A 23,097-nucleotide genomic window follows, 5' to 3' on the forward strand; every position below is an offset into this window, starting at 1 on the left:
CCAAGACAGGCAGGCACTCAATGTTGTTTAATGCTTCTTCAGTTACTACATTCTCTCTGGAATATAGCTCAGAGTAGTGCTGCACCCAGCGTTCCATCTGCTGTGCTCGGTCCTGGATGATCACACCTGTGGCAGACTTCAAGGGAGCAGATTTCTTCTGTATTGGACCTAAAGCCTGCTTGATACCATCATACATTCCTTTGATGTTACCTGTGTCCGCTGCTATCTGTATCTGAGAGCAGAGCTGAAGCCAGTAATCGTTGGAACATCTCCTGGCAGCCTGTTGGACTTGGCTACGAGCAGTTCGAAGAGCTTGCAAGTTGTACTCACTAGGACAGGCTTTGTATCCTGCTAGAGCTCTCCTCTTATCCTCGATGGCTGGCATCAACTCCTCCAAATGGGCTTCGAACCAGTCGGCCATCTTTTTGGTCTTCTTGCCAAAGGTGGACAAGGCGGTGTTATACACAGCATTCTTGAAATGTTCCCAGCGTTCAGATGCATTTGCATCAGCCAGACCTGGAAGGGTTTCCTGAAGTGCTTTTTTTCCCCTCCACTTTTCTTTGATTGCAAGTCTTGCTGATGTCAATACGTGGTCTTCCTTCCTTTTTCGTGTGATAGAATCTCTTTGTTTGCAGTTTTACTCTACTGCACACCAGGGAGTGATCAGTATCGCACTCTGGTAGCTGCGTGTGATCGTAATACTAGGAAGGCTCGAACGTTTGGTGAGGATCGAATCGAGCTGATGCCAATGCTTGGATCTTGGATGTCTCCTAGAAACTCTGTGTTGAAGCTTCATATTAAAGAATGTGTTGCTGACACAAAGACCATAATAACTGCACAACTCCAGCAAGCGTTGGCCATTTTCGTTCATCTTTCCAATGCTAAAACAGCCTAGACAAGTGGGCCAAGAGTTGTGATGTATGTATGTATGTATGTATGTATGTATGTATGGATGGATGGATGGATGGATGGATGGATGGATGGATGGATGGATGGATGGATGGATGGATGGATGGATGGATGGATGGATGGATGGATGGATGGATGGATGGATGGATGAATGATTTGGTATCAAGGTTTTGGATTGGGTGGCTTTTTAGCTTTTGTTGGACTTTCAAAAGAAATTCCACATGTTTGATGACTGACTGACCTTGAGTGTTAATGACCTCATTAAATTCTTCATCTTTCTCCTTACAGTTTTTGCCCGGATTGTGAAAGCTCCTGAATCCTACAATGTCAGCTTTGGCTCTGTGGTGACACTGCAGTGTACTGCAACAGGCATCCCAACTCCTACCATAATATGGCTTGAAAATGGAAAAGCTGTAAGTGTTCCTCAATTTTAATGTATTCTCAAAGACTTTCACAGCTGGGATACAATGGTTGTTGTAGGTTTTTCGGGCTGTTTGGCCGTGTTTTGTAGTGTGTGGGATAGTTGAGTGTAGCCGTGGGATCAGCTTTTTGTCCTTTGTCCTGGGTGATTATGGTGATCAGGCTGTTTTGTGTTACAGGTGCATTGTTGTCATAAGGGAGAGAGGGTCTGTCACTGTGATTAATGGGTGTTGTTAGCTAGTCTATTGCATGCAGTCTTTGTGGCTGGGTAGAGTTTGTTGACTTTTTTGCAGGCTGTATTTTTCAGTGCTGGGAGCCAGACTTCGTTGAGTTTTAGACTTTCTTCTTTCTTTTATTGAAGCTGTGCTGGTGTTTGTGGATTTCAATGGCTTCCCTGTGTAGTCTAACATAATGATTGCTGCTGTTATCCAGTACGTTTGTGTTTTGAAATAGAATTTCATGTCCAGCTTGTTTCAGGGCATGTTCAGCTACTGCCATTTTTTCTGGCTGTTTTAGTCTGCAGTGTCTTTCATGATCTTTGATTCTGGTGTGGATGCTGCATTTTGGCCAGGTATATATTAGGGCCACAAAAGACTAGCTAACAACATCCATCAATCACAGTGACAGATCATCTCCCCCTTATCACAACAATACACTGATAACAAAAAAACCAACAACAACAACCCTACAACAACTCTTTCTCCATTTCCTTGGATCTGGTGATAGAACATATATAAATCTAACTGTTGACACTTGGGCCTTGAAACCTAGCTATTATGGTTGATTTAAACTAACTGAAGGAGCTGGGGGGCAGTGATTGGCAAACACATATGTGTGGTGGAACAATGTCTTCTGTTTTTAAGGAAACAGTGATGCAACCAGGGTGAGATTAGATTAAGCTCTAAGCACTTGATTAATGTAGACAGATTTTGACAGAATCTGTAAACTGAAAAGCTGAAACTCATTTTGAGCCATTTTTAACAGTGGCTGTTATTTCTTTGGCCTTATCTCCACTCAGCCTCCCAAAATACAGAAGTAAAAAAAAACAACCCACCAAACATGGTCATTTCACTCAAAATATGCATTTTCTCTCTAGTTGAGTCTTTATCCTTTTCCATTTCTACTGGTTTATACTCAATGGCTTTAGGTAGGGAGGTGGTTTTCTTGGGGCTCTTGAGGGAGGGAGGGAGAGACGGAATCAGCAGAGGGATTTGTATGGGTGGATGTGATTTGTTAAGGAGGGCGCAACATTTGCACCATGATCCATGTTACTGTATATCTGGCACCGAAAAAACTGAGAGGTGCCCCCATTTCCTTGTTGATGCCCTAAGCACGTACTTATTTCACTTAATGTTTTATCAGAGGCTGGATGCAACCACTCCTGAAAAAATCCTCCTTAAACCCAAATATATAGAATACCACTGGAGTGGGCTGGCTTAACGGTGGTCACCTCAGGTGGAGGAGTGCTGAGGGTATGGCAGAACCACAACTACCATCTGAGCTTAGATTTCTGCCTCTTCTCTCTTGGCTCTTTTAATAACACCTGACCCGAAGAGTGGTGAGTGCCAAGACATTGTGTGAAGGGTGTCTGAAAAAACTACCTGTAGCAGCAACTCCTAGGACCTTTGGAACTAGGTGTGATGAACGTAACCAAGAGGGAAGCAGCTGCATGATCAAGGTGGCCATTTGAAGGCCGAAGGCTCCAGCACTGGCCTCCTTTTCTCCCTTCTTCCCTCTTGTGACTTCTGTTTCTGTATTGGAATGGGGTGGTAGTGTCATCTGGTGGGGACAGCAAGGACAGCAAGGGCACTAGAATGGGCAGTGTTTCTCTTTCCACCCTGCCCAACAGGAGAACCTGCGCTAACTCTGGCAGTGATACTGTAGACTCTGGAGGGCATGATGGTGTTCAAGAGAATGGTTATGACACAGAGTTTCTTGGAAGATACTGGTTATCTCCCCCCCCCTCCACACACACACACACTGTGGTTTCTGTTCCCAGTACCAGATATTATTTGCCATGTTTGCCCTGATGGGTTACTTTTACTGGAAGAGGGACAAAAGAGGTGGGATCTTGTTACTTTTATTTAGCTCCTGATACCACTGAATATGATATCCTCCTGGACTAGCTCTGTGATTTGGAGTTTATGGGACATTTTTTTCACAAGATACAGTCCAAAAGCTAGCATTAGGTACCTGCAGCCCCCTGACAACTGTGCTGTGTAGTGGCACAAGGTACTGTTTTGTCCCCAGTATTATCTAACACGTATTTGAAGCCACTTGGGATGTAGTTACACTATTTAAATAAATTGGGTGATGATCTGGAGTTTTTGAAGTCCGCTTCAGTTCACATGGTAGTCTTGTGGTTTTTGGGTTAGTGTGCGTGTCCTCCTGGGACAACTTTTAATCAGGTTTAAGCTGTGTTGTATATCAGTTGAGGATGTTATGTGGATTTTTAAATCTTTGTATTTGAGGCTTTGTCCTGCCACCTGCCCAGCCTCATCCTGGCCTGTGTGCTTGACTGTGTGCGGTTTGTCAAGTAATGGATGTCAGGACCACAGTTTTTGGGCTGCAAGGAAACCTAGCAGTCTGATCTGCCCCCCCCCATCTGTAATAGTGAAATAGTGCTATACCACTTTGAAAGAAATAAAAAATTATTAAAAATAACATTGGCAGCAGCAAGTGGTTGTGAGTGGCAGCCAGCATGAGGAGGAGCAGGTACAGAACAAAGCTTCAAATGTGATAAATTTGCAGCCTCATGCACTCTTACACTGGCTACGTCTCACAGCCACTCAGCCTTTGGCTGCCAGTGTTATTTTTTTTACATATTTTTTTAAATTTTTTAATTATTTTTCTTTCGAAACTGAGGCTATCACACTGGGCACATCATGAGAAGACAAAACTTCCTGGAAAAGACAATAATGCTACAAAAATGTGAAGGCAGCAGGAAAAGAGTAAGACCAAATAAGAGGAGGAGTGACTTTATAAAGGAACTGCAGGCTTGAGTTTGCAAGAGCTGAACAAGACTGTTGAGGACAGGCCATTTTGGAAATCATTCATTTATAGGGTCACCATAAGTTGGAGACCACTTGAAGGCACATAACAATACAACCACAGGTATAGTGAATCTTGAGGTGGATTTCATTCCACTACTGAATTTGACAGTATCTATGGGGGAAAAGCACAAGCCTTGGCAACGAATCATGAAAAGTCAGTGGAATTTATTTTTTAAAATCTAGACTGACTCTGGTCTCCAAGGAGGGTGTTACCTTTGCCCTGCTTCCATTTGGATAGGTTTTATATCCACAGTTCATTCCTTTTAATCTGGCAGTTTTGGGGCTGGGCTGTCAGCTCTTTGGTATTCATGCCTGCAAGGCAAAAAAACAATAGTACTCTCCAAGACCAAATCATTTAAAATACATTAAGCAGAATTTTGTTGCATGAGTCCTCGCCTTAATTCCTAAAAAGGAGCAGAGGGAATCGAGGGCTCCTACAGGAGGAGTGAGTCCGAGCACTAATTTACACAATGGTACTTATTTTTTTTAAAGGATTAGGCCATCCTAATTTGGGAGTGCTCCAGACTATATTATGCATCGCCCATTGCTATGCTTATCTGTGGCTGATAATGCTTGTGATCCAAAATGTGTGGGGAGGGATTAGATTAGACAAAACTGTGAAGGACAGAGCAATAGATTATTTTTTAGAACTACTTAGATATAAATAATAGAAACTGGTCTAAAGGATCTTGCACTGGATAAAGCGGTGATCTTGAGCAGGATTCTCAGCATTCTCCACGTTGTCCTGTGCAAACCTCCAAAGCATTCTTTGGGAGAATCCATGGCAGCTGATGCACACACAGAGGTGTGGTATATCTTTGGTCTTTTCTTAATGAAATTCTTTTAGGGGATTCTCAAGGCTTAACAATAAAAGGCTTCCTTGACAGCACATCATGGGATTCTCTATACACAAAATTATAACTTAACATGTCGCACATTTCAAGTAGAAAAACTAGCTGTCAACTTAGCTGGGCTAAAAATGCAACCACTTGCAGAATTCAGAAGGCTTTCATCAGCTATTTTCTATTAGTTTCCATAATACAGACGGCAGACTGCAATGCTTAACTGGATTTCAGGCTGTTTTGAAGTTACCGTAGCTGTGCCAAGGGATTGTTTTACCTTAAGAAGGCTTGGCGAGAGATTGCCTATCTCCCAAAGCGATTTTCTGTACAGTACTTCTTTCCTCATTTTTTCTGTCCCTGTGAGTTCTATCAGTGAATGGGGCAAGGAAAGAATTCTTCACTGTGTGGTCCAAGCTGAGAATGAGCTATTCTGACTCACACTTCAGGTTCTCGCATTTCCTTTCCAATGTTTTCAGCCAGAACATGATGCCACAGACAAAAACTCTCCGACTTGACGCCATCCCTTGAATGTTTGAGTGCAGTCGGTGTGAGCATTTAAAAAGAGAGAGAGAAGGAAACTTGGAGAGGGCTTGAGGCAACTTGAAACAACAGAGCAGCAACTTTGCTAAAAACCGAACATCTCAACAGTCATGATTATTACATTTTGTTCCATAATGTTTGGTTGTATATACAGAAAATGTAAAATCTCTGTTATTCATTAATATTATTTTATTTTAAAACAGGCCTCTAGTCCTTATTTACTTAGGAACATGTATTGGCCTCAATTCAGTAATTCCAGCACAGGGATTTTTTTAGTTAGATGGCAAAGTTCCTGATTTTCATAGTATTGTATAGCCCCCTTTCTTCCAGTACTTATATCTCTACAGATGTTATTTCTATGAAACAGGAACACAAAATTTCTTGGGATCAGGAATATATCTCTTGCTTTCCTTTTAATTTGTTCTGTGCATACTGTAAAGTTCTTTGTACTTGATTATATATTATATTTATAATCACAGCTCAGCCAAAATTTATCAGAATTAGAAAACATGAACCAAGTGATCTAATATGTGTGTGCTATGTGCTGTCAAGTCGCATCTGACTTATAGTGACCATATAAAATATTCAAGAGCATTCAAGGTAAGTGAGAAATTTAAATAGTAGCTTAGCTAATGTTACCCCTCAGTGAGTTTCCGTGACTGAGCCGGGATTTGAACCCAGGCCTCCCGAGTCCTAATTTGTCATCCAATCTACTACACCACACTGAGCTTTCTAGTATTGTACACTTACATGGAAAGGTGTAAGTTTACAGGTTCATAATTTGGAAGCTCTTAGTGCAAAGACTCTTACTGTCCTAGCTGAAAGTATATCACTGACCTTTGTGATTGCAGAGAAATCTGCAAATACCTAATGGAAGATGAGGAAAAGCAGTTTAAAGTTGGAATTTTATTAAATCTGCTGCTTTCGCTCAGACATTACTGCACCTGGGTGAACTCAAGGAAAACTGAGTTCGTGCCCTGAGGAAATTGCTTCTGCAAACTCACTAGAATAATTTTGTGCACATTAAATCCCAGGAAGTGAGTTTTGAAGAAAGAAACCATTTGATTAAATATTTTCCTTTAAACAAAGTGAAATGTTTAAACAGTAATGGGAACCCCAGTTTGGCTGTGTGAATTAATTAACACAGGCACTTTTTTTTAATGTGACCAATCTATGGTTTGTTTTATATATTAGCATGGACATGTTTATTCGTTTAAGAATTATGCCTCCCTTATTAAAATGGAATAAATCTCTCTTAAGTGCCAGTGTCACTCAGAGCAGGGAATCAAATATCAGTTGTGAATTATACTGGCTCTTTAACACCCCACAATTTATTTCCAATCAGATTTCTTGGAGGGAAAGCATGTCATATTAGTGCAGTTGTGAAACACTCTTTCCACATAAACATCCTGAAGCGGTTAGGATTTAAATTATTGGATCTTACCTCACCTTTTTTGCTTCCTTTCATTTTAGAAACTGGTACAATTTTCAAGGAGGGTGTTTATTTGTAATTTTAAAAAGGTGCTGTGCAACTGAGTTAAAGAAGACATATAGGAGAGTTGTCTGGTGTACTTCTGTAAATAGAACTAACAGCAAATTCTTAGTACTTCTTCCAAACTAGATTTCCCAAGATTCCTTGCAGTTAGAGATGGGCCCAAAGTACTTCATGCTGGGTTGTCGTAAGTCATCAGGGCAGCATCTCAGGTGCCCCACATTCCTTTCCTTCACCCTCTGCCAGCTCCCCTACTCATCAGTCGGTGCACACTGCTCCTTTGACCAATGGAGCGGTCTTCTGGTCCCAGCAGGAGCACAGACTTCCTTTCTCCTCCAGCAGCTGCCCACTCACTCTAATGAGGAGGCGGGGCAGGGATTCTTGCAGCAATTTATTCCAATTGGCAATTAATGTGTGTGTACAGGAAATCACATTAGTCTTGGCAGCAAATTGCTGTTCCTTTATGAGGTGCTGCTTGTGTACCAAGATGCTCACCTAACTGCATGACCGGATGTGAACCCAGGAATACAACTAGCACCTCATTATGGAGCAGCAGTTTCCCACCAAATGTACACAAGCTTCCTCGTGTAAGTGTCAGTCACCAAAGGACTCTGCCCAGTACTTTGCTCAAAGCTAAAATGAGGTGAAAGCTGAGATGGAAGAATCTACAGCTTTGCTTAATATCTCGTTCCACTGGACATTTTGCTGCTAGAAGTGGAGCTGGAGCCTGTGTGTACCTGCTATCATGGTGGATAAAAATCAAAGTTTTTTTTTAAATCAAAATAATTTGAATTAAAAAAAAATCTATTTTTAAAATTTAGATAATTAAAACATCCAATATTTATTTTAAATCATGATTTAATTCAAATCCACTCTGTCTGCTGTTGGTCAAGGAGCAAGGTAGCTAAAGGCCTGTTGGGTTATTTGGAGACAACAGACCAATAATCTCTTAAATCTTCCTTCCCCTCTGTCCTTGATATGGAAAATATGGTAAGAATAAATTAAAAACTAATGATTTGCTGCCCTTTTATGTCACACAAAACCTGCTGCCTCCACTCCGCCCATTGGTAGAGCTGGTCCTGATCTCAGCTTCTCCATGTGAACCAATCCTTTGTTTTGGTTAGGTGTTATGGTTTCAGAGCTAGGGAGTTAACTAGCTAGTTGCAGTTAATTCTTTGGCCCGATAAATAAGATATAAATGCATCGTGATTGTAATGACCAAGGGATAACTTCATTACTTTTGTGATATAATATTTTAGCTTCTTTTTACTTCTGGTAATGTGGCTTCACTAAATAGTAGAGGAAGAATATCAGGTGGTTCACATCCTCCTGACTCATGATGTGCTGGCTCATGCTTCTGTTTTACGCTCTGCTCATGGTGTTAAGGCAATGATCAGGTGGGTAGATGAGGCATTTTCTATTTCAAACCAGTGGCTTGTAACATGATTTTGTTTATTTTGAGAAACAGGCGTTAATTTTCAAAGTTGTGAACACCATTGTAACTAAGTATTTCTTGTGCCTTCTTTTGCTTTCACACTTGCTTTTTAAAAGTAAGCTTCCAAGCTCTGCACATTCATGTCATCTTTTCCCTTAGGTCTCAGCAGGATCTATAGTGGACACAGTAAAAGACAGAAGGATTGATTCTAGACTGCAGGTATATGTCACCCGGCCTGGTCTGTACACCTGCATAGCCACCAACAAGCACAGTGAGACATACGGCACTGCAAAAGCTGCAGCCACCATCAATGTATCAGGTGTGTATTAGTGAAAGACAAGACCAGTGGAGGATTAAATGACATTTTGCTCCAGCATGAGATTTTACTCTCACACACAGAGACCACATACAGCGCGAAGGGCTTGAGTTCCTTATAATTTACAGCAGGATGAATTTGATCTACGGGTGCACCTGATTCCTAGCCATTTCTTTCTGTATTATTACACTTCAGAGGTTGGCACAGTTATAATTTCCTACATATTTTCTGCCATCCTGATTACAGTGTCCCAAGAGCACTCTGTAAACTCATCCAGGAGAAGGAAGTAACTGTTACCAGGCTCTATATTAATATCATTGAACATCCCAGTGGAAATAGCTTAGACAACTACCAACGTCTTGAAGATGACTTACAAGGACATGTGTGTGTGTGTGTGTGTGTGTGTGTGTATGTGTCTCTGTGTGTGTGTGTGTGTGTGTGTGTGTGAGAGAGAGAGAGAGAGAGAGAGATTGAGAGAGAGAGAGAGAGAGAGAGAGAGGAAAACAAGTGCTCAGAAATACAGTACGTTGATCGTTACTCTCCCAGGCCAGTGCACACAACACAGTGAGGTGAAAAAATGTTGACAAGATTACTTTCATTTTAACTTCCTGTACGGTGGCTTTCTGAAAGGGTTTAGTGAATTACCACATTGTTGAACTTTAATAAAATCACTTCACCTTGTGAGAGTGTTGGGCACTTTTAGCAGATTGATTTGTTGTGTGGAAAATAACGGGAGTTACTCATCTTTTTGTATGTCGCATTTTTAAAAGTCTGTTTTTTTAAAAGTCTCTCCTTCCTACCATATTTTGCTTTATTTTAAACTAAAGGCTCTTTGGTTTTGTGTTTCACACCACCTTCTTTAGTCACTGGCCAAAGAAGAGGCAATCCAAGCCTCTTGTGAATCTTCTGTTTTTCTAAATGGGCTCCAATTGAACTGCTCAAGCTAGAGTAATTATTTACTCATTGTCAGAAAAAGAGGAGGGGGAAGACATTGTTTAAAAGAGTACAGAAGGAAATGCAGATTTGCATAAATTTACATATTTGCAGCTCTATATGAAAATGTAGAAATAATTGCTATAATTTAAATATAAGAACAATACATCTCACTATAACAGAAAGGACTAGGACCTGGCTATGCTGTCTGGATGCTCACTATGGACGAGTAACTTCAAGATCCCTACTCTGTCTTCCAAGGGGTCTTCTTTACATTGAAACATTTTTCTTCAGTATCTTCTCACATCTCACTACTGAGGTAATCTGTGTTGATGAACCAGCCATTAGATTTCCTCAGCAAGGTGGAGCAGAGAGAGAATTCTTTAGACTAGACACAATTACCCTGGCTTGATATTACCTGATGATCAGGCCAATTCCTGGGTCTGTCAGAATTTATTATTCACCTTCTTGCGTAGTGTCTGAAGCTGTGTACACATACAGATTTGATTCAGAATTAGATTTTTATTGACTAATACATAGTCAATAATAAAATTTGGTAGGAATGTGGGCATGAAAAGGACTTTCCTGGCATCCTTCAAAGCAGACAAGACAAATGAACAGAAGAAACACACAAAGAGAAGAACATAAAAAAAGATAACAGGGATTATGGAGGGAAGAGACACTTCAGTGATGGTGACCTGCAAGATGTATGCAATGTTTGTTTTTCTGCCTGAGAACAACATAGTGTACCCTTGTAGCAAGTACAACCTGGTAGCACTGTTGGAAGAAAAAGTAAAAGAACTGAATCACTGAGTGGCCATACTTAAGGCTGTAAGCGAAGATGAAGAGTACATAGAATCCTGGAGGAGGAGGAGTGGTGGTCAAGAGGGGCACTGGAGGTGAAAGAGCAGCAAAACAAGCAGAGGAGGAGGATGCTAAGGAGAGAACAAATATAGCAGAGGAAGCACCATAGAAAAGAGTCACACCTAGAGCAAAAGGAGAAGAATTTCAAAACCACGTTCAGATTCTTGAAGAGGAGTCAGCTAGACAACATGCAAGGAAGACATACAAGACACCCTGTGAGAGGACATGAGAGAGGCTGAAGCTTAGCCAAGCAGAGTCACTGAACCCACACAAAAAGAAGAGAAAAGTAGTGATAGTAGGAGACTGGCTACAAAGGTAGTGCCAATGTGAGGGATTCGGATTGCGACACTATGGGCTACACTTACTGGAAGATGGACAGCTGGCAAGTGATGAATTGTACCTTACAAGGACTGTGAAAAATGTGTCTGGCCACAACATAAAGAACTTCATATCAATGGTTTTAAACTGAATTGGAAGGAAGAGGGAGACAGGCTTATGCACAATAAGAGGAACAGACTGAGGAGCTCTAATGGGACCCAAATCGTCATAAAAATATATGAAGGAAAGCAGGACACAAATTATACAGTCTCCTGTGTCTATATACGAATGCCAGGAGTATGGGAAACAAATAAGAAGAACTGGAAATCTTAGTTCAGGAGGATAAATTTGACTTGATAGGGATAACTGAAAGTTGGTGGATGACTAGAATACAAAAATTAAAGGATACAAATTGTTAAAAAATAACATAAAGAATAGAAAGGGAGTTGGAGTTGCAACATATGTTAAAATACATATATTTATATCATAGAATTATAGGATGATGAAGTTGGAAGGGGCCCCATAAAGCCAACTTCCTGCTCAAGGCAGGTACTGTATACAGATCAAAGGATATCTGCTAGGTGGTTGCTAATTTTCTCTTTAACACCTCCAGTGCCATTGTCTGGCTGCTCTAACAGTAAGGATGTTTTTTTCATGGTATTCAACCAAAATCTGGCTTCCTGTAACTTGAGCCTTGTAGTACCCTATTTGTTACCTCCTCCCAGTTTGAAGAACCATTAATAAGCACTCTCCAAATACAGTTCTGTAAGCCACTGTATCAATCTGACAGTTGCTCTATCCAGCCCTTGCCTAGTTATCTTGCTAATTAGAATATCATGGGGCGCTTGTCAAAGTTTTGCTGAAGTCAAGATATATTGCATCTACAGCATTCCCACCATCTACTGTTACCTGATCAAAAATTGATATAAAATTAGTCTGTCAGGGTTTGTTCTTGACCAATTTATGGTTCTGAAGGTTGTTCTTCCTAACGTTTCGCCAGTCTCTGTGGCTGGCATCTTCAGAGGACAGCACTTTGTGCTCTGGTGGACAGCAGGTCCACAGAGTGCTGTTCTCTGAAGATGCCGGCCACAGAGACTGGTGAAACGTTAGGAAGAACAACCTTCAGAACACGGCCAAAGAGCCCGAGAAACCCACAACAACCATTAGATCCCGGCCATGAAAGCCTTCGTGAATATATTTCTTGACTATTTGTTTATCAATATCAAGTTGCAATCCTGTCTCCTCCACTTAAATTTCACATTTGCCTGGAGGGTAATAGACTGCATTAGGAAAAGACCAAGCTAAAGTAAGAACTCAGCACTTCTGTCTTTTCTTTGTCATCTGTAGAGATGGAGATATTTGTATTTCTATAAAAATACAAATATCCCTGAGCAGCTGGAACCAATGAGGGTCCAGACCAATGAGGGTCCAGACCACCCACTCATGCATCCTGCTGTAGTGCTTATCTTGTTCATAATTCCTGATATCTGTTTGGAGTTCAGTTCTGCCAGATATGGTCCTTCTAAGATGGCTCCAATTACCTTGGAAGGTGGTGAGTACTCGAATGCTGGAGGCAATCAAGAGAAAATTAGACAGCCATCTGTCTAATAGGCCCCTTCCAACTATATGATTCTATAATTCTATGTAAGCAAAGCAAAGTGCGCTGCTTATATACCGCCCCATAATGCTTCAAGCACTCTCTGGGCAGTTTTACAAGTTAATTATGCAGGCTACACATTGCCCCCCCCCCAGTGAGCTGGGTACTCATTTTACTGACCTCGGAAGGATAGAAGGCTGAGTCAACCTTGAGCCAGCTACCTGGGATTGAACCCCAGGTCGTGAGCACAGTTTTGGCTGCAGTACTGCGCCACGAAGCAATCCTTTATTTTTTTTTAGTATAGAGCATGCTCCATTATAGTTTAGTAGCATATGTTAATGCAATTAGGTGGGTAAGGGAAATTATATTACATAGGATTTGAACCCTTTAAGGTAAGGGACTATCCTATAACAATTCTTCAGCTAGAGGACTTCCCTCTGTAAAGTAGGACAAATGGCCACTATTGTTTGGGAAGAAGACAGCTTGGGAAGAAATTAAGCATGAAGTGTAGAGTATTGTTGGGTTCCTTGCGCAGGTATGTATAAAAACTGAGTTACTTTTATGCAGATGTGCCTTATAGCCAGAAACAGACATTAAAGATAACCAATTATTGGAAAAAGGAAATCCTTAATTAATGAAAGGCTAATGGCAGGGGTTTCTCTCACCTCAGGAGGTGTGAAAATTAGCTTGCTTTGTTTGCTCCCTAAACACCAGGACCAAAGTATGCAGTTCCTTTGGAGGCCACACATCCCATCACCACCATTGGATTTACTGCAGGAACAAACTTTTTCTCTCTACTTTTTACGTCAGAACAAGCCCATGGAGCACACACCTGCCTAGTTTCAAAGGCTAATCATTCTCCCAGAATTGCATTTTGATTGGAAACTAAGTGCATTCTGCCCATCCCTAGCCTAGAAACCTCAAAAGAAAAAATGATGTTTTCAAATGTAGTTATTATTGCTAATGTTTAAATGCTTTGAGTTTAAAAAAATATGAATACAGGTAATAATGTTATTTTCTCTCTTTCTCTGTCTTCATTCCCTTTACTCATCTGTTTATTTGAATGGACCTTCTGCCTGTCCACTTAGAATGGAGGTAAGAGTAATATTGGGATAGATATTACTGAGACTATGTGAGCAGAAAATTGTGTGTAACCTCTTGATAAACTGCTCATTTACATTTCCTGTTACAGCTGGAAAATTAGATTTATGGGTGCCAGTTGGCTACTGCAAGAAACATCAGTCCCATCCCTACCCCTCTCCTCCAGTAACTTCTAGTTATCTAAAATGCACAGCGTAACTTCATTATATAGCAAATTTCTCTATTCCTGAAAAACACATAAGAAGAGTGGAAAAATTCAACATACATTGGAATCTAATCAGGAATAGAAGAGATTAAACTCTACAGTGGTGCCTCGCTTAACGATGATAATTGGTTCCCAAAAAATTGCTGTTAAGCTATTTCATCGCTAAGCGAAACACAGTTTCCCATAGAAATGCATTGAAAACCGGATAATCCGTTCCAATGGGAACAGATTGCCGTCCTTAAGCGAAAATCGCCATAGGAAACATTGCTAAGTGAAACATGGTTCCCCAATTGAAATGCATTGAAACCTATTCAATGCATCTCAATGGGGAAAAAATTACAACAAATTTAAAAAGAGTTGGAACAAGGTCAAAATAGTTTAACAAAGGGTTTATTAAGTGCACTTACGACTTCAAGCATTCTAAACATTTTTAAACATTTAAAAAACAGCCAACATGAGGCTGTCAAAACCATCGTTAAGCGAAACAGGGGGGCCCAAACTGTCATCGCTATGCGAAGCATGGTCCCCAACATCGCTATGTGAAAATCGCCCATAGGAACCATAGTTAAACGGAGCGCAAGATCGCTCAGAAAAAGTCATCGCTAAGCGATTTCATCATTAAACGAAGCAATCGCTAAGCGAGGCACCACTGTATTTAGTTTAATAATAATATTATCTATTTATATTGCGCTCCAAACCAGAGCGCATTCCAATAGTCAAAAAGTTAAAATGCAACCATAACATAATTACAGTAGTAAAAACATGCCGTTTCCAACTAATACGTTTTAATTGCAATAGCAACCAATTATCATGTATATTTTGTTCCAGAAATACAAGTATAGTCAAGTGCAACAGCCCACTTGCACCTTTTACAGCAGGGTGGGCAAATTTAGGCTTCTGAGTAATTTGTTGGGTTTTTTTTTAAAGTAAAAGAACCCAAAGATCCGCTAACATGACTCTAGATCAAAAGACATGAGTTAAAGAACATGAGTTTGTTTTGGGTACCTGAACAAAACAAAATGTGTAGTCTTTACATTAAAAATATAACACTTTTTTTTGCCACAGCACTGTTTGCAGCTTTCTTCAGCAGTATAATGTGGGGCAGAGTGGAAAATATCCCTGTTGTTGCTTTTGTTAAAAAGCTGGGAGCCAGGAATCCTTGCTGATCTCCTGGTTCTGATCTGAACTTCAACAGACTTATCCAGGGTTCTGAACTTCTATGAAGGATGGGGTTTGGCATCCTGCAACATTTTATTGCAGGCCTAACCTGTAGCACTGGCTAGATAGCTAGCCGCTGTCACTATGTTAGCTAATAAAAGAGACAGCTACAGGTAGTAGGTGTATCATTCGTGAAGTGTGTCTGCAGTAGACTTCAGCACAAGTAGAAATGTGTAGCCTGTCTACTATTGCCATGTGGACATTGCACTACTATCGTGTTACTGTTGTGATTAATCACTTCCTTTTCTTCAAACATGAGCAACAACATCCAACTCAGTATATCCAGAGAAAGGGAACTGAGGATGCATTTTGCAGTCAAGGTGGAATGTTGAGAGGAAGGAAAGAACAGTGTTCCTACAGCTGGAATTCATGCTTCCATGTTGGTGTTGGGAAAAGCTTGAGTCACTTGTCAGTAGAAACGCAGCTCCGTTTCCTCCAGGCAGATGGACTGATGCTGAGCATCCATCCAAAGAAGGAAATTTTCACAAAGATGCAGATAGCTCAGCTGTCCTTCCAAGTATTGAGGACTAATATAAAGTGAATTATTTATTTATTATTTGAATTTATATCCTGCACCCTCTGGCGACCAGGTCACTCTGGACGGCTAACAACAATATAAGGAATAATATTAAAAACACAATAGAAATAAATTAATACATAACAAATAGAGAAATTAAAACAGATGGCAATAAAGGTGGTAAAAAAGGTGATGGCAAAAAGAATGGTACAAAGGGAGGGTGAGATCCTAGTGCTCCGGGAAAGCCTGGCAGAAGAGCCAAGTCTTCAGTGCTCTTTTGAACCCATCCAGCGAGGGTGCCAGGCAGATCTCTTATGCGGCCTTTTTGTAAAGTGAGCCAGAAACCAACCACTAAGGTGGTTCCAGTTAAATGGTCTCATTATGTTGATCTGAAGGTAAATGCAGAGACCTCAGAATTGTGCCTGTAGGCCAGCACTGATTGCAGATACCAAAGCAAGCTTGGGACTAGAAACTTGCATGGTTGGTTGTGTAAATGAAGATTGTCTTAGTCTTCAGCAAGCAGGAAAACTTTGGGGAACTCAAAAAAAAGAAGAAGTATTCTTTCAAAAATTTGACTTTCTTGCTGCAAGTGGCTATCATTGCTGAGCATGGGCAAATTATCTAGAAAAAAAATGCTTGAGACTAGTAGCTTTTGTGGAGTGCCTGCAGAGCAGCTCTAAAGAGTGCAGGAAATAAGAAAACAGTACACCAACATTCACAGTTGCCAATACCGCTTAGATCTGAATGTGGAGCTATTCCCTTGGCATCCACTATCCTCTTGTAATGTGCCAGACTGTACTTAGGAATCAAGACCCATGTCTAATGAAAAGGGGGGGGGGACTTCATATTTTGGACATACTAGAACATTCACATTTCCTCATTAATTATAGCCTTTAGAAAATGAGGAAGAATTTCTTCTAGTAACTCTGATCCTATCAGCAAGAATCCATTTTTGATCTGTGCCTTCCACCCAATCTGCATGGGTCTGGGGATGGAGCTTATGGAGATCATAATATCAGGACAAAGCAGTGAACACAGCCATACTCCCCTCTCTGTGTGTTCCCCCCATTTTTAAGAAGCATTAATGAGTTGCATTTTTTATAAAAAAACCACCCAGAGTGGTAGAATTCACTAGATGGGCAGGATATAAATCAAATAAATAAAGAAAGAAAGAAAGAAAAAGTGCCACTACCTGTTTTCTTTCAACAATTCATTGTCGCACAGGATTTCCCATGTATGTATGCTTCTCCCACCAGCAGACTCTACAAAGGAGATGCAGGCTACTGCAGCACCTACCGGGGAGGAGTGTGTAGTACTCTGTTGGCAAAAGATGCATTTGTTTTCTTCAATGCCTCCTATGGAGACCCAGAGGAGACCCAGGATTTGCTTGTCCGCACTGCACTGTCTGAGTTGAAAACTGTGAGTCCTTTGTGCCGTCCAGCTGCTGAGTCACTGCTTTGTCACTACATCTTCCAGGAGTGTAATCCGTCCAGGATCGGACCTGCTCCAAAACCGGTTTGCAGGTAACACAAGCGAGCAAGCCAAATACATCTGGTGCTCTTGTTCTGCCCTAAATGGTATCTTTGTACTATACAGAAAGGGCAGAATATTCAAGAAACATGAGGAATAACTGCAGGAAATGGGATGATCATGTGTGTGGTCACAGCAAAAATAATACCAAACTTTTTCAATGACACTCCTGTGATGTAAAACACAGTGGTCCCAAACATGACTGGCCAGATACATGGTATTAGAAGTAATAGTTGCACCCTCCAGCAAACAACTGAAACTTTTTCAGGGTAAAATTTGCACATGTAAGGAAGAAAGTGAGTGCCCTTTAGGATAACTGAAAATTTATCCATTGACTCATGGAGTTTGGTGTGGTGTAAACAAGGGATAGAGAAACAGCTTAAAAATAGATACCCAGGTCATCATCCAATTTCTAAAAACACTCCCAAACTGTATTGGGTGGCATGTGATGTTGAAACATCAACTTCTAAAAAGAGGCAAGATAGAAAGAATCAGAGCCTTAAGAAGTTCCAAACGAGGATATAATGAATGCATTTAGAATAAGTACAGTAAAGATCTCAGTTGCATTTACTTTGGTGAAGATATCTGAAGAAAGGGTTTTGAGGATTATCTTAGAGTTCTCATATCACAAGAGGAGTCCATCTGGTTGGACCCAAAGTGTAGAATCCCAGGATTCTGCTCTGACCAATAGGCAGTCAAAAGACTAATATAAAGCCCATAAGCAGGCCATCTGGGCAATAGCATACATCTGTACCATGCCACTTGTTTACATTGGATTTGGTTACTCTGTTCTGTTATTCTACATCAAATGTCAGCTTTTGCCAGTGATTTTATTATGGCATTGATGAAAATAGTTATTTTATGCAAAACCAGAGACTTGTATGTGTTCTGCTGCATTTTTATCATTTTTCTTGCACCGTATTAGAAAATGGCTTCAATGTGTCCCTGAGTTTTCAAAGCTGTTTGCTTTCTGTATGATGATGGGTGCTGTTTATGAGCACATGGAACAAATTGCATAGTTCCTGGGATGCGATCCAGCAAATGTTCTCACCTTTTGCCCCAAGGATGTGTGTTGACTCATAGGTCATTCTCAAAACATGATGTCTTCCTAAATTCATTCTAAAGTGCATTTCTAAATCCATTCCCCAGTACATTTTTCCCTACTCTCTCCACCACACAAAGTTTGTATGGGACCAGCTTGCCACTGGTGCCACTACCTATTAGTATGTGTAAGGTGTATAGGTTTATTTTCTGTGTTTATAGGTCATTTATGGATTTGATTTCGTGGACTGAATATTTCAGTCTTTCCAACTGATTCTGATTTCCCTGAATAATAAGTGGCATTTAGATGTTTGGGTATGAAAACAATGTGATAATGTTGTTTTGTTATTACTGGGATATAACATATTCTTGTCTGTAGTTTGTAATCAATGGCTAGTTCTTAGCTACCAACGGCTGTTTTCAGTGTCAGAGGTATAGACCCAATATTAAAAACTTCTCAAATCCAAGTATACAAGCACTCTGACAAAGAGTCATTCATTCATATTTATTTAATTGCTGTAAATAATATATAGTTAGTTACGTGCCGTCAAGTAAGAACCAACTTATACTGACCCTAACAGGGGTTTAAAACTGAGATATTTAAGGAGTAATTTTACCAGTTCCACTCCCCCAGCCAGTTTCCAAGGCCAAGTGGGAATTCAAATTCTGGTCCCCAGAGTCCTAGTTCATCACTCTATCCAATACATCACACTAGGTGCTAAATAATATATAATAGTCTAAAATATCACTTTTCTTCCAAAGTGATTTAGTCCCAAAGATCGGAGTAATATCAGTGTATGGACCTCATATTCACCTAATACAAAAGAGCATAAGAACAGATACAGCAGTGGTGGTTGATGCCCTTTAAGGGGTCATCCGTATACATTTTGCTAGTGCAATAATGTACTCGTGTATTGATTGTACATTCCACTGTTGTTTGTAAAACAATGTAGAGAGCATTGCCTTGCTGTAAAGGATCTCTACTGCTTTAAGGAATGGCTTTCAATGGAAGAAAATGCCCGCAAAGGAATCTACAAACCTGGACTGATGCTATTGACCCTTCCTGAGTGCAACAGACTTCCCAGCATGCACAAAGATCCAAAAGCTTGCACAAGGATCCCACATCTGGGTAAGCAGCTCCGTATATGAGCCATGGTTTGGACACAGACTTAGGAATTCTGCTGAAATCAGAAGCAGTGAATCTTTGATAGTTGCTAAATGACACCCTATATCTTTTAGTTTCCCTTCCCTGCTTGCTGTGGCTATCAGAAATCGACATTTGCTCCAGAGGAGGAAGGAGGAGGATGGGATAGGAAGTACAGTGGCTCTGTTTTTACCCAGTTTTCTAATGTGTTTATAAGGCATAGGATCTTCTAACTATTCTCCAGTGGAGTTATGCAGCTACAACACATATTTAAATATGTTTGGATCTAAAACAGAAAGAATGGGAGTCCCCTTTGATTCCATTCCCTGTTTTTTTAAAGATAATACAATACAGAAATTAACAGATACTGTATGTTTTTTTCATGTTATGGTGATAAACCAAGGTGTGTATTCAATGAATGGTTATTACACTACCAATTGCTTATTTTTTGCTCTGGTTATATCCAATGTGGCTTTTCTTGCACAGGATATTTAAACAAGCAGTTCCCCACTAGGCACTGGTCACAATGCTGTTTACACTATTACTAGTGCAGGAGGGAAAAAAGCTGCCCTAACAGCTTTTTTCACTATCATAGTGATATGTTTAATTTAGGCCACAATCCATTTGTAGATATCTGCACATTAAGCAGGACTTGATGGCACAGCCATAATGGCTTGAAAAGTTCACTAACACCTCAACAATGAAAAGCTATATGTTACAATGATTCACCTATTGATGATAGCTTAATTCTTTTTCTTTTCTCAGACCTTAAAAAGGAAGACATAACAAGTAAGTATTTCTCTTTAGAATCTAGTCTTTATTGCAGAAAATGCCTGGTATTTCACCTGTATGGCATCTTCTAGATTTGAATTGATGATTCTGAGTTCACAATGCAAGGCTAAACCTTAGTTGCTGTGTATGGTGACTAGGTGCTTAATGTTGTTCAGTGACTGCCAGTGGTTACAGGGAGCAGGTAACTCTCTTATTAGAACAGCATCACTGGCGGCCAATCTGTTTCTGGGCCCAATTCAAAGTGTCGGTTATTGTCTATAAAGCCCAATGTGCCTTGAGTCCAGGCTATTTGAAGAATCCTATTACCCCAGATGAGCCCTTCTCAGCTCTTAAGATCTGGGGAGGCCCTTCCCTCAGTTTCACCACCTACCATCTTCATTTGGTGAGGACGTGAAAGAGGGCCTTCTCAGGGGTTGCTTCCAGCTCTGGAAGGTACTGCCCTGAGAAATCAACTTGGCCCCCTCTCTCTTGCCTTTCCATCACCAGGCAAAGATTTTCCTCTTCAGGCAGGCTTTTCAGCAGGAAGTGTCTCAGGAATGGTTGTTGTGGACAGTCCTCTGAAGATGCCAGCCACAGAGACTGGCGAAACATTAGGAAGAACAATCTTCAGAACATGGCCAAAGAACCCGAAAAACCCACAACAACCATTAGATCCCGGCCGTGAAAGGCTTCGCGAATACATTGTCTCAGGAATGCTTTGTTTATTAGCTTACAGGTTTTCAAAAATGTTTTCAATTTGTTTTTTCCCCTTTGTTTTAGTCTTGATATATATTAAATTGTTTTTAACATGACATTTATATAGTCTATTTAAAACTGTTGATTATTCTATAGTTTTAGCTGTTTTTCACTCCCTAAGGGGCGAAAGGCTGCATATAAATAGAGTAAACAAACCAACCAGCAATCAAATAGTATTGCTGGAGTAAATGTAATTTGTTTAATCAGATGGGATGTCTCATCTGATTCTACCATTGTGTTTTATTTTCTCTTCAGCAACTTGTTACAAAGGCAATGGGTTAACTTATGAAGGTTCTGTCAATGTCACAGCTTCGGGCATTCCTTGTCAGAAATGGAGTGAACAGGTAAGAAGGTTTTTTTTCAGAATGAAGGAAGGGCTCAGCCTAAGGCAAACTTGAAAATACATATTCCTATTATCCCTGTGGTAATGATGACATCCAGGTAAGTAGAAAGGGAAGCTTTTTTGGTGGTAAGAGAGAGTTGGGGGTTTGTTTCCATCAATATTATTTATAGATAAACCCTTCAATTCCAAATTGAACTTTATTTTTGAGGATGCTCAATCTTAAATGGTCAAGAAAATGGTACCTTAATAAGTAAGGAACTAAAGTAAGGAAGAGCTACTTGAATATTTTGTTTGATCTGTCTCTGAAAAAGTTGCAAGAAAAATTAACCCTGAAATATTGAGTGTATATGCACTTAAACAATTCATTTAAAATTTCCCTGGCATTCTGTCCCTGTTGTTTTTTTACAGCTGCTTCCTTTATTACAAATATTGTGATGGGACTAGCCTCCCACTGAGTACAGGCTGAAGTCCTGGCATGTAGTATAGGTTGCTGCAACTGTTCTTCCTGTTTGTGTCCCCTTGAAACTTTTCCAGATTAATAGAAATGCCATCTTGTTCTTCCTTTCATTCAAGTGAAGAGTGAGATAGAGATATTTTCATTTATTTATATTAGATGTGCACTATAAATAAATGGAATTAGTATTTCTCTACATTGTTCCAGGGGACGTGGTGGCGCTGCGAGTTAATCCGCAGAAGCCTCTGCGTTGCAAGGTCAGAAGACCTGCAGTTGTAAGATCGAATTCACGTGATGGACTGAGCCCCCATCGCTTGTCCCAGTTCCTGCAAACTTAGCAGTTTGAAAGCATGTAGAAATGCAAGTAGATAAATAGGTACCACCTTGGTGGGAAGGTAACAGCGTTCCGTGTCTAGTCGCGCTGGCCATGTGACCACGGAAACTGTCTTCGGGCAAACGCTGGCTCTATGGCTTGGAAATGGGGATGAGCACCGTGCCCTAGAGTCAGACACGACTGTACTAAATGTCAAGGGGAACCTTTACCTTTTTATTGAGTGTATTGCATCTTGTCACTAGGTACCTCATTCACACAGAAAAACCCTTCAGTTTTTTCCTGAGCTCTCCAATGCAGTCAATTATTGCCGTAATCCAGGGGGTGAAAATGCTCGACCATGGTGTTATACAAAGGATGCTTCTATAAAATGGGAATACTGCAATGTGCCTCATTGTGAAGATGGTAAGGTACCAAAATGTATAATAGTAGAACATGCTAGTTTGGTGTGATCTTTATTGCATACATTGGATTCAGTACCTCAGAAATATGTGAATTCACACTTGTTGAAAAACAGCCCTGATTATTGCTTTGTGTTTGAGTGAGAAGTGGTTAACTGATAAAAAGGAGTCAGCTTCTGGGATTTTTCCCTTGTGTGGTGTCAGTTTGTGAATGGTAGTGAGCACAAGAGTGCATCCTGTAGACCATCTTGACTGCTGCCATTGGTGTTGTCAACATTGGGGCCGCCCTTTGCTTTGTAAACCTTGTCACCTTTTTTTTCCTGCTGACAATGTGGGCATGATATTTGTGACAAACCCAGACCTACTGGGATCTATCACACAGTTACTAAGCTGCCACCAACCATTCCCTATAATAAGTCACACAGACCAGGGATGGATTTTTAAACAATAAAAGAATAAGGTTTATTTTAAATACAAACAGGGTAAATAAAACAATCAGGTGAATAAAATAAAGTAACGTGGCTTATTCCCACACACACAAGCATACAGTTTGGTTCACCTAGAAC

At 40.4% G+C, this 23,097-nt stretch overlaps 1 protein-coding gene across 1 annotated transcript in view; it reads left to right on the top strand.

Moving 5' to 3' along the window:
• The window catches only part of MUSK (muscle associated receptor tyrosine kinase), a 98,078-nt gene that overhangs the window by 48,306 nt on the left and 26,675 nt on the right, over positions 1-23,097 (top strand). The window contains exons 6-13 of the mRNA XM_072992021.2: positions 1,198-1,322; positions 8,851-9,010; positions 13,808-13,814; positions 17,017-17,283; positions 19,285-19,460; positions 20,241-20,264; positions 21,258-21,346; positions 22,376-22,535. Of these exons, the coding sequence (XP_072848122.2) occupies positions 1,198-1,322; positions 8,851-9,010; positions 13,808-13,814; positions 17,017-17,283; positions 19,285-19,460; positions 20,241-20,264; positions 21,258-21,346; positions 22,376-22,535 (1,008 nt within the window). The remainder of the gene's footprint in view (positions 1-1,197; positions 1,323-8,850; positions 9,011-13,807; positions 13,815-17,016; positions 17,284-19,284; positions 19,461-20,240; positions 20,265-21,257; positions 21,347-22,375; positions 22,536-23,097) is intronic.

This window comes from Pogona vitticeps, chromosome 2 (genome assembly GCF_051106095.1).
Source record: "Pogona vitticeps strain Pit_001003342236 chromosome 2, PviZW2.1, whole genome shotgun sequence".
Lineage (NCBI taxonomy): Eukaryota > Metazoa > Chordata > Lepidosauria > Squamata > Agamidae > Pogona > Pogona vitticeps.